Source organism: Hermetia illucens, chromosome 1, assembly GCF_905115235.1.
Source record: "Hermetia illucens chromosome 1, iHerIll2.2.curated.20191125, whole genome shotgun sequence".
NCBI classification, from domain to species: domain Eukaryota; kingdom Metazoa; phylum Arthropoda; class Insecta; order Diptera; family Stratiomyidae; genus Hermetia; species Hermetia illucens.
The window spans coordinates 45,721,715-45,737,212 of record NC_051849.1 but is presented as its reverse complement, the minus strand read 5'-3'; the positions used below and the strand labels follow the sequence as shown (position 1 = coordinate 45,737,212).

Sequence of the window (15,498 nt, the reverse complement as noted above, 5' to 3'; positions counted from 1 at the left end):
ATTACTAAAAAAAAATAAAGTTGAATTGAGAACGAAAAGAATCAGAAGAAGATCACACTGGAAAATTGATAAAAGATACAGCTTCATCAAAATAAATAGCAAAAATTCATCAAAATCTACTGACTCATTCAGAAAAGATACATGTATCATTGGTATTTTAAAATTAATTCATTCCATCTTATCCTATTTACAAGAAATTACAAAAAAAACTGCAAACTGCCTCGATACACATGTGCATACCACAAAATTTCACAAATCTTTTGTCTTTCTATCCAAACCGTCCAACCTATCTGAAGGTCGTCTATACAATTTCAAACAAAAGAAGAAAATAAATAGTAATACATACATTACAGTGCCTTTGGGCTAAATATTGAGATCAAAGACTGTGAAGATCAAAGTCGCGATTATAGTACGCGGTTATGGTCATGGTCGTCACATTGAAAACAGACCGGCTTTATTGCATTTCAAGTTGTTTTACATTCAACGATTGATGTTTCAAGATACTTGAAGATTTAGGGCCATTTCACTTCATTTAATTTTGATTAAAGGGTTTTGATAGTTATGGTTGATGACCTGATTTGGTTTTCTTGTTAATTAAAACCAAATGGGACAAATCGTTTGGGATGCTGTCTGTTTTTGGTTAAGGACATTCAAATGCGTGAAATTGTGCATATTAAATGGCAGAAAGTCGAATCGATCTGGAAAATAGTTAATATCTAATTGTCGGATATCTTTGTGAATTCAAGACGGAGATAATCTGCGAACACAAACTAATTGTTGCCCTGGTCGTTGCCTTAAGATGCGACGCTCGATTTTATTCAATTTTCGTTTCATGATTTGCGTGGAGCAAATAACCCAAAGGGGAACCATCGCCACTCTTGACCTCATTAAAAACGTATCCAGGGGTCAACTGATATTTTTTCGGTAAGCCCACTGGCTTTATATTGAATGGATGATTCGCTTAAGCAGGGACGATATTAAATTTGAGACCTTCTCAGAACACACTTTCTCTTATTTTCAAATGCTAACTGTAGAGCCTTAAGTCATATATCAAATAAAATTCCATCCTTCAGTTAATTGTCAGGGGTACATATTTGGATTGGATTTTAGCCCTTGGGTGGTTTTATTCTTCGTGTAACAATCTGAAGGGATGATTAATCGCAATATTCTTAATTCGCATGCTCATCTGAAAGGGACGAAAGAAAGAAGGTGATTCGCCCAATGCCTTGAGTTTCCTCGGGGCCTCAAATAGAGAGACTTTAATAAAATCGGATTGGTTGTGCAATTTTGAGGAGGCCAGCACAATTTTCATCTCTCCCTACGACCCTGTTAGTTGGATTTAATTTAGCTTCATTTAAGTCGATACTGCATTTGCCTTATATCTGCTTATAACAAGGCACATTTTACAATTTTAGTAAGCCCAGATTCGATTATGGTGAACATTTTTCATTACTTCGCTGGGGTATGCACGTTCTCTATCAGGGCAATGCGTCGTTTTGGGCTAGTATGCCCCACTGTTGCCCTTAAGAGTGTTTAAACTTAAGCTTTTCTAAAAATTGTTAGATTTTTGTATAATTGTCGAATGGTGCGGTTGTTGTATTTGAGCGCAATCTCTGAAATGTCGTGCCCCTGGCTTGAATCCTTATTGCGTTGCCGATGTTTGTGTTGGCTTTCTGCTTGCCCCGCTACAGTAGCCTTGTCAATTGCACAATATTAATTGTGGTAGTAATGAAAATGAAGCTAAGGAACGGATGGAAAAAATGAATGAGGAAAAAGAGAACAATAAGAAAAAAAATTGTGTATGTCCTGTAGTCCACAGAGCAATGAACAGAGGACATTTACCTAATTGGGCAATAAAATGTTATATGAAGAGGTATACATACCATTCGGCCTTAGTATTTCGTTTTTAGTTTGGCCATTTCACCAACCGCTGCCTAGTAAACTGAACATATTCTGTAATTAATTAAATTCCCAGCATAATTGTTGCGGAACAAGAGAAGTACTTCCTATTTGAAATAAGACAATTATCCCACGCATGGTTCTGTACACAATAATGGAGCAATGTCCCTCAGTTTCGTTAAGAATGCATTCAGTGCCCAACCTGATGATTATGGTCCTGCGTACTCTCAAATATTATAATTAATAATCCAAATTACTGCTCAGTAATGTAGGCATCGTTTCTCAATATGATGTTATGCCCATCATGAAGAAATTACGATATAGTCGTTTACAATGATATGGTCTTGTAGTCCAGAAAACGGACCAGAGGACGACTAAAACAACGATGGACTGATAGGGTAAATGGTAGTTTGGGAGTCTCTCGACTCCACCCGGAACACGCCTATGACCGATGAAAAGTCACGAACTCGATCTAAAGAAAACGCTGAATTCAGATTATTACTCTGTTAAAAGAGAAATTTTTTTCTAAAAATGTTGTCCTTTTTGCCACACAATTGGCGGGATATTCGAATTCGAGAGTTTGGCTCACTTACTCGTGAATAGGTTAAACAATTTCTCTCAGATGAAAAATATTCTACTATACGAGCAAACTCTCCTTTGGGTAAAATAATCTTTATTTCGTAAATACTGCAATTCGGGAATCAGTGGTTGCTTTCAAAAATTATTAGTTCGCTTTTTTCAGTTATGCCACCCAACGCCTTCGACAGAAGCACACCTAACCTTTTAAAAGTTAATATTGATATGTTTGCGTAGAAATTTTGACAAAATTTCAGACGCAAGTGCTTCAACACTAGTTTCGGTACTTCCGACACTAACAGTTTGCCCCCTACTTGCCGCTATATTTTCTTCTGCTTTCAAGCCAACATTAATTCGGGTTGCGAGTACTTATCTCTGTTAATTGCTTGCAAGTGGACCCAAACCATACAAAACCTCAAATCGTTCACTGAATAATCCTGGTAATTCATAGCCATGTTCAAGACACTCATCAACCTACTGGCATCCAAAGGCGAATATTAGGATTATTGTGTTTAATATTAAATTACCAATTACCCAAGCTCATATACACAGACGCGAATTGTTCTGCAGGGAGCCTATCCCTTGAATAGTACTTTTATGCGAAACTAGAGGCCATTGTCTTCGCAGGCCTTCATTTCAAAATTTCAAACTTTGCTCCACAAACGCACAGCATCTGAATCAATCTTTCATACATCTTGCTGAAGGTGCCACAAATCTAGTCGGCAAAGTTAGTCTTCTGATATCACCCAATCATGTAACACAGTATTGGTCGCAAAGTCCTTATAGGTAGGATATAGTAATTAGAAACCGTTTCTAGTCTCCTAGGTATAGTATCCATTGGCGTTTCCAACAAACTTTCCAATCCAAGTGACTTCATGACAATATAAGACGCACAAACTATTTTCGCACAACGGGCAAGTCGCAATTTCTGATCATAAATCAGGCACTACCTACACCTACGCCTACACTATTTCAGCTCCGCTCTCTCTACTTACAACATAAAAAAATGTTTTTATAAAAGAAATACACAAAACCTTTCATACCTGAAGCGTCCAGCTTCCGGCTTCCCGACTTGGTTCTTTGTGGTATATGGCTGATGATGATGCATAACTCAATAGATAATTACTATGAATTTTAAGCTGGAGCTGCCTCCTTCACTTGTCTTCTTGGTATTATTTTCGCGATGAGATCTTTTTCTTTCCTACCTAATCCAATCTGTGATCGTGTAATCTCGGGCTGAGCGAGCATAATTTTCCATGAAAACTTGCGACTGATTCCAATGAAGTAATGAGTAATCATCCTCTTAGTATTCGAATGGACGCTTACGGAACTTCCGACTCAATGATATCTAAATATAACCATATTCTTGGGACTTTCTTCTTCCGGCATCGCCATTTCCAATTGTCCTTTTATAGAAGGTTGATCATATTTGCAGTCAATTCTCTAGACTACGATAAAGGTTTCATGGAACTCGGCTTCAAGATGCGTTTCTTCCTAATCAATTATTGATTAAATACTATTGGACGTCACCTCTGTAGCAATTTTATACTTTTAGACTACAAGGTTTTGATTCTACAGTTTGTCGACTTTCTGTATTTCAACAGACCTTGGTAATCCTCGTAGTGTTTTTCTTATGTTCTGTCCTTATTGGCAAAAAACTGAAGAAGGTGCTGATTTACCTCTTCATATGAATTTTCTCCATTTAATCAATATGTTACGTGAAGCAGCAAATTCATCACATGGGGGATCTCGCATTGCCGTGATGGAATACAACTCCTTTACGATTGGCGAGCTTTGGACGATTCTGGATAAGGGATGCGTCCAAACCGACGCTGAGATCAATAGGCGATGAACTTTTTTGAGTTCATGAGGAATCCATGTATCGAGCTTGTTTAAGTTTCCAAACTTCTTTAGGTGCAAGTGAACTCTTTTTCAGTAACCTTTAATGTCTCTGCAATGTCTCACTTCGTGTAACGCAGGTCTGATTTGATCACTGCCACAATTTTATGATCTTCACACAATTTTTGACTTAACTTAACAAGAAAAAAATCAATTCCTTATCCTTTAGTTATCTTCTTCAATAACATATACATGGCATGAATGCCATTTTCATTCTCCCTAACATATACGCATCCACGAATTATCACATATGAAAATCTGGCAAAATTCTGAGGAAAAATATTTTTCCACACAACAAAGGTATAAATTCCTAAAAATATCTTATCCTAAACAGTATCGCATGAGAAATATAATTGCTTTTATCGATTACTTTTCAAGAAAGGCAAGTTCCTTTCCATAGAAATCTTCACACAATCAGAACTTGTTATAATAAGATTTTATCTCATCAAATGTGTTCGTATATTTCTATTCATTGTTTCCGAGGCTCCTAGAAAAACCATTCGCATCCCATTGGGATTTCCTCTGGGTGGAGCTGATATTTCGTGAATAGAAACTTCTTTCCACTGAATTTGATTTTGTAGAGAAGAAAGTCGGGAAAGTAAAGGCGATTATAATTGAACTTTATAGAATGACTAATGGTTTTTCGATGATTACCATCGCAACTGCACCAAAATTTGCCAGATATGTATTTGCAACACCCAAATGGTATATTATTCTGATAAATTGTTATTAGAATACATTCGTACATATGTGGGTTTAGATTTTGTCCCGTTAGTTCTTAGAAGAAACCACATCATTAAATGCAAATTTATATTAATATTACGCCTTAGAGAACGTGGCACAGAACATGCTAATTCGATAATATTAATCTTCATAGATATTCTAGTAAGCAGGAGGCGCCTTTGATGACGTTGATTATGATTAATAGAACCTGGGACTATCCAACCCATCAATTTTCACAAGACAACAATATTGCTAATAACACATTTTTCTCACCATTCGAACCGGCAAGTTCAACCGCAATTGTCATGCCACCCAATAATTATTATCGAACAATTATATCCATCATCTATAGAAAAATCAATACATCCATCTCTCATGAAGAATAATTATTATTGAATTGATCTATTATCTCTTTTTACAAATGCGGTTGGATCCAGCCTCCCAAAACATCAATTGAAAATGGCCTTGTAGGAATTCAATGATGCCCCATGCAACAGACAGAGACCAGGTGGTCCATTAGACATCTTAGAACGGAATCTGTACTGTATGATATCATTCCGATCTGATTGTGTTCTAATGATGCATGATTCAGAAAATCGTGTGATTAAGCCAGTAATGACAATAATTGAAGTGAGGTGAAAATTAGCCCCGAATAATGATGCAATTAAATTTATCAAAGAGATCTTATCGCTTTTTATGGTGTTTGGTACGGGGAAGAAAAAGAAATTTGTTGACGTTGAGTGAATCCGGCTTCCACGTCTCCATAAGATGTAATATCTGAAGTGTCGTTGAAAAATTCTGATGATATCAGAACAACGGAGTTTTCGTTCTAACATTTCATGGATGGCTCTGCCATTTGTTCTGTTAGATCATCAAATGACTGGAATATGTAAATTTTGGTTAGTCACTTAAACGTGTTACTGAACCAAAAAAAGATCGACATAGATGAGCATCACTTATAGGATACTAGTGTATCACTCAATAGGGCAAAAAATATCAGAAAAAGTTTATTGAGCCACATTGTTACCTTAAATGCACAAACCCTTTTTTCGATTACAAATCCCTAATTTGAATTTTCATTTGAACAATTACAGGCACTTGTTACTACAATTACAACCATTACAACGAAGGTGACAGAATTCTAACAAACGAGCCATGTCTCAACTGTACATGCCACAATCAAATGTTGATGTGCTACCTAAGAGTGTGTCCATTCACCAAACCAATAGGTCACGATTGTGTAGTGGAGAAACGCGAGGACCAATGCTGCCCAATCATCACTTGCCCTGACGGTAACTAATCCCTTAAAATTTATAATCTGAACCTATTCTAACAATCTTTTATCTCTTACTAAAGTTCCAGTAGAATTGGTTGATCACAAAAGCGATTCAAAGAATGAAATTGGCTTCGCTGAGAAATATGGCTGCTACATCGAGAACAAATTCTATCCCGAAGGAGCTCAAGTAAGATTCAAAATAAAATAGAATAAAGATTATAATAGGAACTTATTTACGTCTCTTTATCACAAAGGTACCATCAAACCCTCACAAACCATGCGAACTTTGCTACTGCATCCGCAATAGGACTTCATGTTTAATGCAAGAGTGTACTCTACATGTTGATGGATGTCAGCCAATTTATAACCGCGGTGTCTGCTGTCCTGTTCGATATGATTGCGGTAAGTAGTCTCATGACTTATAAAAGAAAAGATCCTGGTCATTTTTTCAATATTTCATTTTAAATCTCGCGTTATTAACTATACAGATTATAAATCACGAGGTCATTTCTTTACTTTAGACTATGGTACACAAAATTCCATCTCATTTTCCTTATAAAAACTAGCATCGTTAATTTCAATGTCGAGATAATCTTCTCAAGTTTGTTTGCATCGAATTTTCCTTGCAATATGTTATATCAGCCACTACCATACATCGGCTGCACTTTGAAGTGTTCAGAATAAACAGCCATTAATCACCACCAATTCCAACATATCAATTCAATAACATGTCCACATATCCAGTTCCATGATACGCTGGATTAAAATCTGATTCCAGGATATATAGTTCCCACTACTCATTCCTCCCATTCCTAAAATTCAAATTACATCGCCTTGAACAGATTCCAAACTAAACGTTGTCCACTCTATTTACACAGAACACGATTCAATCATCAGTGGCGGACCGTACCTGGAAGACTCCCACACTACCGTTCGTCCAACTGAAGGATTTATCTTGACCACGTTGCCATCAATTAAGGACAGTAGCAGTTGTGTCTATAACGATGAAACATTTGCTGATGGTGCTCTAATCCCAGACACAAAACCATGCGAACATTGCTACTGTATGAAGGGTGATATTGTGTGCGCTGTACAAGAATGTGCCATACCTATAGAGCATCCCAATGGAAAGAATTGTACATATTTGCCACCACCGGCAGGAGAGTGTTGTCCACAATCATATATTTGCCAAGATGATGACATTATTCATAACATCCTAGATGAGAAACATGATTTAGAATCATCCCATGTGGATGGTGCGATTACAACCGTAGCATCACTAGGTGCACAGGAAGAGGGCGGCGAGGAAACTGGAACAACTGAATCGAGTGGAGATTTGCATCATAAATTGCATGAAACTGTTTCGGAAGAAGATGTCCAACTTCAAGAGCATATTGATGACATAATTCAAACTAGCACTGTTAAATCGTCGGAACCTGAAGCCAACCAAGAAGGTGCTGAAGGCACAACAATTTCTTCAACTGGAAACATTAAATTTGCTCAAGAAGCCACAACACAACTTCCTGAATCCCAAACTCATCATGAGGAAGAGGGTGAACCCATCCATGAAGCCGAGCATCCATTAGATATAATCGACTCCACACAACGTCCAGTTGAAGACCTTGCAACGGAACAACCTATCAAATCGGAGCAAGGAATAGAACAAGAATTGACTCCAACCACAGATAGTTTAGAAAGTACTTATCTCACTCCAAATGAAATTGTTCCAATAATTATTCCTGGCGAAGGTGATTGTCTATACAACAATGTTACCTACAAGAACAACACAGAAGTTCCTAGCGTTACGAAGTGCGATGAACACTGCATCTGTCTTAGTAGCATCATTAAATGCAGAAAAGTTGAATGCGTTGTTGCTCTCGGAGCTAATTGCAGAGTTGTTGAAAGCAGCGATCCTGACGCTTGCTGTCCAACATATGAATGTGAGCAGGATGAACCCACTAAAGACCATGCAACCGAACAAGCAATCGATGAAGAGAAACCTGCCACAACTGTTTCTTCTTTGAGCTTAGAACAGGAAGAAAGTGCTACAGTTGGTGGTGAAGACTCCGAAAAGAAAGACCACATCGAAGGAGAACTTGCTCCAGGAGAATCTGCTCAACCAGGAGAATCACAATCCGAACACGAACTTTCCGAACCATTGCCAACCAAGATTGTTCCATCTGAAACAGTGGGCGCTCAAGATCAAGTAGAAGTAGAAGAACAACATGCTGAAAGTGGCCAAGCGCTAGAAGGAGGGCTAATCACAGATCATACTGAATCCAACCTTCAAGGTGCTGACGAACAAACCCCTATCACACATATTCAAGAACAAGAAAGCACAGATAGCCCTGCAATATTGAGCCCACAAATCCCTGAAGGCGAACAAGAACAAGGATTGCCACAAGGTGCTGGAAGTGACGAAAAAGAGGAAAGCGCTCATCCGGATCATACTGAAGCCAGCGAGCAATTGCACCCTGAACAGCCAGCCGAAGGTCATGAAGAAAATGCTAACCTCGAACCAGAATCTGCACAACCAACAGACTCTCCTCAGACTGAAAGCGCCCATCTTCCTACAATCGGCGTAGAATCTGAAGCAAAACCAGAATCACATACAGAATCTAGTGAAAGCATTATCGATCAAGAACCCGAAAAGGATATTTCTCAATCCCCCATTACTGAAATTAGCCCTGAAACACCAGAAACGTATTCAGAGGACTTAGGTCTCCAACAACCAACTACAGGCAAGCCGCCATTGATCCACTATCCTATTCCGGGAGAACAAGACGCTGAAAAGGAGCACGGCACGACCGAAAAGATCGTTGAACAAGAAATTGAACAAGCCGGACAGGAACAAAGTACAGAAGGCCAAATCGCTGGCAGTCAAGAGGCTGACTTAGATCGCAAACATGTTCGACCTGAAGATATTCCTGAAACTACCGATAGCGCTCCTAGCCCAGCTCTTGAATCAATGAGCCATGTTACAACTGTTTCTCCGGCTGGAAGTGACAAACCTCTTGAAGAACATGCAACTGACGACAAACTCTCTGGCGAGGAACTCCTGCCCCAAACACCATCTGTAGAGAAGGATCAAGCTGGAGCTATCCCAAGTGAATCCCCAGAGCAGTTAGCCGGACAAGAAGAACCACAAGAACAAGGCGGACAAGACCAACGCCTTGAGGGCTCGGGCGATGAGCAAATCCATCCTGATATTGCACAAATACCAGAAGAAGCTAAACCAGAGCAACCAGATTCAGATAAGGAATTGACCACCGATGAGCTTATGTCAGCCGTTTTAGATATTCTTAAAGCAACCGATGCTCCATTGGAAGAACAACCATTAACAACTGAGAAAATTTTAGAAAAACCAGCTGAAGAACTCGACGCTTCACTTGCCCCAGAAACTGAAGAAAGCAAACCGGCTGCTCCAGAACTTCCGATTGATGAACAAACTCACAAACCAATCGATCAATCACTTGAAGAGAAGCCTCAAGAAAGTGCGGAAAAAGAACCACTTCCTGCTGAAGGACAAGAGGAGCCCAAGCCTGAAATAGCAGAACCTAGTATTGATAAAGAACAGGCAAGTATGCAAGGCGAACTTCCTTCAGAAACTCCTGCCCCTAGCATCGAAGAGGCCGCTCATTCAACCGAAACTTCTGTTGACAAACAAGACCAGGAATTGGAACAACAAGAACCCGAAAAGCCACTAGAACATGGTCAAGTTCCAGAAGATATCAACATCCATCATCCAAGTGACGACAAAGATCATGTATTCAGCATGATGGTAGACAACTTTGAAGAAAAGACAACTGCCCAGCCAGAAATTGCTGTAGGTCAACCTGCTGAGGAACAACTTGCTGAAGGCCAATCTACTGAAAGTCAACTTTCTGAAGGTGAACTCGTTGAAAGTCAACCTGCTGAAAGTCTTCCCGTTGAAAGTCATCCCGCAGAAGGCCAATCTGCTGAAAGTCTACCTGAAGCAAGTCAACCTGCTGGAAGCTTACCTAGCGAAAGTCAACCCACTGAAACTCAACCTGGTGAAGGCCAACTTGCTGAAAGTCAACCCGCAGAAGGCCAATCTGTTGAGAGTCTACCTGCGGCCGGCCAAACCGATGAAACCCTTCCTAGCGAAGGTCAGTCTACTGAAAGCCTACCCGCTGACGGTCAATCAACTGAACGTCTACCTGCTGGAGATCATCCTGCTGAAAGTCAGCCCGCTGAAGGTCAATCTGCTGAAAGCCTACCCACCGAAGGTCAACCCGCTGAAAGTCAGCCCGCTGTGGATCAATCTACTGACAGTTTAGCCGCTGGAGGTCAACCTACCGAAAGCCAACCCGCTGAAAGTGAAGGCGTTCAAATTCCTGAGGCAGAACCCACTATTCCATCTGAAACAATAAACCAAATTATCGAAGATGCTGAACACCAAACCGAACTACCAGTAAAACATACAGAAATTGTTGGAACTATTAAGCCGGAAGGTGAATCCAGTACACAGCCTGGACAATCTGCAGAACAACCTGATAAAACAGGTGAACATCCATCCGACGATGAACGCAAAGAAGATATTGCGTCAGATCTCACAACAACTTCTTCAATATTAGCAGGAGCAGACAAACAAGGAGAGACACTAGAAACCGCCACAGAAATTCAAGGCGAACATCCAGGTCCATCTGAAGCAGTACACACAGGTGAACCATCTGAATCCGCAGAGAGTGGAACTCCATCGCCAGTTATTCCAGAAAAAGAAGACGAGCACTTAGGCAGCGACATAAATATCACTGAGGGATCTGTTTCAGCAGACGACAAACAAGAAGGATTAATTGAGCAAACAGAAGCCACCATCAAAATTGACGAACAGAAGGAACAACTTCCAGAAGAACATATTGCCACCGATCGTACTCCAATTGAGCAAGCTCAAGAAGAAAATCTTCCTACAGAGCATGTCCCAGAAGAGCACACAATTGCTACAGGTGATCAAACCTTAGAAGCACAAACACCAGCATCAGAACAACCTGCTCCAGCTATTGAAGAACATTCTCCTGCATTAGAAGAGCATGTACCAGCTCTAGAAGAACACACACCTGCGTCAGAAGAACATGCTCCAGCTATTGAAGACCAAACACCTGCACCAGTAGAACATGAACCTGCTTTAGAGGAACATACACCTGTTACAGAAGAACATGCCCCAACTATTGAGGAACATACTCCTGCATCAGAAGAACATGCACCTGCTCTAGAAGAACATACACCTGTACCAGAAGAACATGCACCAGCTCTTGAGGAACATACACCTGCATCAGAAGAGCTTGTTCCTGCTCTCGAAGAACACACTCCAGCTTCACAGGAAGAACCTCTGAAAGAAATTGACAGTGTCCCAACTTCACAACCAATTCCCGAAGAAAACGTTAACGCTATAGATGGATCACTTCCTGAAGAGCACGCAGCTGCTCCAGAGCAAGAAATTCCTGAAGAACAGACATCTGCACCAGCTGTACAAATTGCAGAAGAACATACGACTAGTTCACAAGAAGCCCACCCAGAAGGACCTGTTTCTATCCCAGCAGACAGCTTGCCGGAATCACCTGAAGAACTCGTCCCACAATCACATGTTACGGAATCACCTGAAGAACTCACTCCTGAAGCACATGTCACTGATGGTCAACTTTTAGAAGGTGTCACAAGTTCACCAGCTCCTGCTGCTTCTCTTCCAGATGAAACAAAACAAGAAGCACCTGAAAGTCATCCCGAACCAGGTCAATTACCTGAGAGTCAAACCGAAGCAGGACATCTACCAGAAAGTCACACAGAATTGGAACACCTTCCTGAAAGTCACACTGAATCAGAACAACTTCCAGAGAGCCAAACAGAAACAGGCCATCTACCAGAAACTCATTTAGGAGCTGAGCCAGAAAGCCATACTGAATCAGAGCAGGTTCCACAGAGCCCAGAAGAAGCAGTACATCTCCCAGAAAGCCATCTAGAGTCTGAACATCTCCCAGAAGGCCATACAGAATATGAACATCTTCCAGAAAGTCAAACCGAATTAGAACATTTGCCAGAAAGTCACACCGAATCTGAACATTTACCACAAAGTCATACCGAATCAGCGCATCTTCCTGAAAGTCATCCCGAATTGGAACAGCTCCCAGAAAGCCATACAGAATCTGCAGAGGCGCCTGAGGGTCACGTTGAACTAGGAAGTCTTCCAGAAGGCCATCCAGAAGAAGAACATCTTCCTGAAAGTCAAACAGAATTGGCCCACCTTCCAGAAAGCCATACTGAATCGGAACAACTTCCCGAAACTCATGCCGAAGATGCTGCTTCTCAAGGATCTCTTCCAGAGTCTGGATCTGAATTAGATGATACGCTTAAGGGCGAAATCTCCGAAAGCACAACATTATCTTCCTCAACAGCAGAAGAGGCTGCAAAACCAGCTCTTATTGATGAAGACTTAAATAAAATTAAACAACCTGCTATTGGCCAAGAATCTGGTTTAGGCGAATCAACGACAGTGCAGTCAGTAGCCGACGAGAAAATTTCAACGGAACAAGCCATTCTTGAAGAAGCACACCCCGTCGCCCAAGAATCTGATGAAAGTGCCAAACCAGAAGAAGAAGCCGATCAACATCACATTAAAGACCACCTTGCAACTGAACAAGCACCCACAATTAAGCCTGATGTTGAAGAACACAAAACAGAATCTAGTCTAGCAATTGAAGAAGCAACTCACAAGGATATCTCAACTGACGGTTTGAGCCAAACAACCGAAGCTTATGAGAGTCTGAATAAAACAGAACATCACGGCGCAATTGATGCCGCTGCACCAGAACATCCTCAAGAACAAGAAAGTATCACACATGAACCTCAGACTACGCATTCAAGCCACCCGCACCATCCACACAAACCGCATTATCCAACCAGCGGAGAAACCCACGATGGCTTTGATCACGGAAGCCATCCAGCACACGGTCACCCAGGAAGCGGCCACTTTGGAGTGCCTGGAACAGACAGTCAACCAACTGAACCAGACTTTGGACCACTCCCAGGTCATTACCCATCATTCGGTGGTGATGAGGACTATACAGAAGAAGAGGACCCAAGCGCCTTTGGACCAGGAACTTGCCGATATGGAGGCAAACTCTTTGTATCTGCTCAACAAATTCCTCGAGATGATCCATGCGATTTCTGCTTCTGCTTCCGAAGTGATATCATCTGTTTGCAACAGTCATGTCCACCACCAATTTCGGGCTGCCATGAAGAACCTATTTCTGGTTTCTGTTGTCCACGATATGAATGTCCTGTTTTAATGGGCGGAGTACTTAATTTAACCACAACAACAACAACCACAACCACTGTCCCACCTCTCGCACAACACCGTCCTAGTGAACTGATTAAGAGGACCGGCTGCTACATTGGTGGTCAATCGTACAAGGTTGGAGAAGCTATCGACTCGGCTAGTGGACCTTGCATTCAATGCTCGTAAGTATAGTTTCTAATTCCTCAAATATTGCGTCCAATTGCGTCGATCAAAATACAATTTTAAATTCCAATTTATTTATTTTAGTTGTGGCGGAGATGGGCAGATGAAATGTGAACCGAAAGTGTGCACACCCGAGCCCATGCTACGACAAATGATAGCTGTGGTCGCCTCTCGTCGGAGGTGAACAGCCTAAACGGATATTCCATGAAATGCACATCGAAGCTGAGGACAAAAGACATACACTTATGTGGCAAAATCATCATTTTTAACTTTAAGGGTGCCAAATTATAAATTTATTTTCGTTTTTAAACATGAGAGACGAGAAGTACGCTGGAATCAATCTTAAACCTACATGTTCATAAAATAACTAGATTGTCTAATCAATGTAAACGTATAAGCAATGAGTGTCTAATTATGGATATGCTTTGTAGAGAAGAAAACAGAAATTCAGTGATATTGTGCTTTATACCTAGTGTAGGTGCAGTAGATTACTTCAGACTTCAGCTCAATTTCCAATAACTGAATATTAGTCTAAAACGCAACAAATTATAAACAAGAACCATTAAACGCACCAGTTATCATCCATCCTAACGATTATATTTAAACTCCCTACGCGAACTCATTATCACATTTTCCAACTCGAAACATCCTTCATGCATTCGGTGACTCGTACCCTCTCGATGTAGTCCTTTCCACGAATCCTTCGCTACTTCTCATATATTTTTAAAGGATAATTACACTTGTGATGGTTGGCGTAATGTACTACAATCGTGTAATGCTAGGTATACATTATTTTATAACTAGTGCGTTTAATCACTTAGCTTAGTTGATTATACTCGATGAGACGAATTTGTCCCACTGCTCGACTGACTGAAATCTATCAAATAAATTATAAAAAAATTGAATAATATTGCCAATAACTTTTCTACTTTTTTACTAATGATAAAAGTTAAATAAGAGGAGAAAAACACGAAAGTATATAGAGATAGTGTGTAAACGTTGAGTAAAGGTAGTAATAAATGATAATTATATTAATTAAATGTATATTTCGGTCACTTGAGCCTTAGGATGAAGGGCAACGTAATATTTTATTTAAGAATTTTTAAATTTTTATTTTTTAATTAATATAATAAAATGAATAAATAGTAATATCAACGCTCATATTTATATAAAAGGTATATTACAGACTCAAATATGGATACATGAGAAAACGTATTTTTGAAAAAGAACTCAACAAGAACTACTACTTTTTGTAATAATCCTTGCGATGAATGGCACAGAGGCGTACACCAATGAGACCTTGGCGTCAAGGTTCTATTCATATGGTGTATGCCCGTGTATTTACACACATACAAGTATCTAGATCAACCAATTAAGTTTGTAAGTGCCCTTTTATACAAATAAATAAATTTTTTATAAAAATGTACTTCGCAGTTTTTTATTGAATTAAACAATATGGTAAGACTATAATGAGGAGGGGAAGTCTTAAAAGACGCCGCTGCGCCAGGCTGCACCGGGCATAGATCATTACCATTCGTAGTCAGGAAACTGCATGTCGACACTATTGTTTCCCCTTGCGGTTGACTATCTAAAAATTATTTGAAAATGGGAATGGTTTTACTTGTGTCCATTAGACTCCCCAACTTGA

General features: G+C 40.1%; 1 protein-coding gene across 1 annotated transcript in view; it reads left to right on the top strand.

Annotated features, from left to right (window-relative positions):
- LOC119648920 (titin homolog) overlaps window positions 1-15,276 on the top strand; it is an 82,743-nt gene extending 67,467 nt beyond the window's left edge. The window contains exons 4-8 of the mRNA XM_038050829.1: window positions 6,192-6,389; window positions 6,454-6,560; window positions 6,628-6,775; window positions 7,252-13,849; window positions 13,935-15,276. Of these exons, the coding sequence (XP_037906757.1) occupies window positions 6,192-6,389; window positions 6,454-6,560; window positions 6,628-6,775; window positions 7,252-13,849; window positions 13,935-14,034 (7,151 nt within the window). The 3' untranslated portion in view covers window positions 14,035-15,276. The remainder of the gene's footprint in view (window positions 1-6,191; window positions 6,390-6,453; window positions 6,561-6,627; window positions 6,776-7,251; window positions 13,850-13,934) is intronic.
- The last annotated feature ends 222 nt before the right edge of the window (window positions 15,277-15,498 follow it).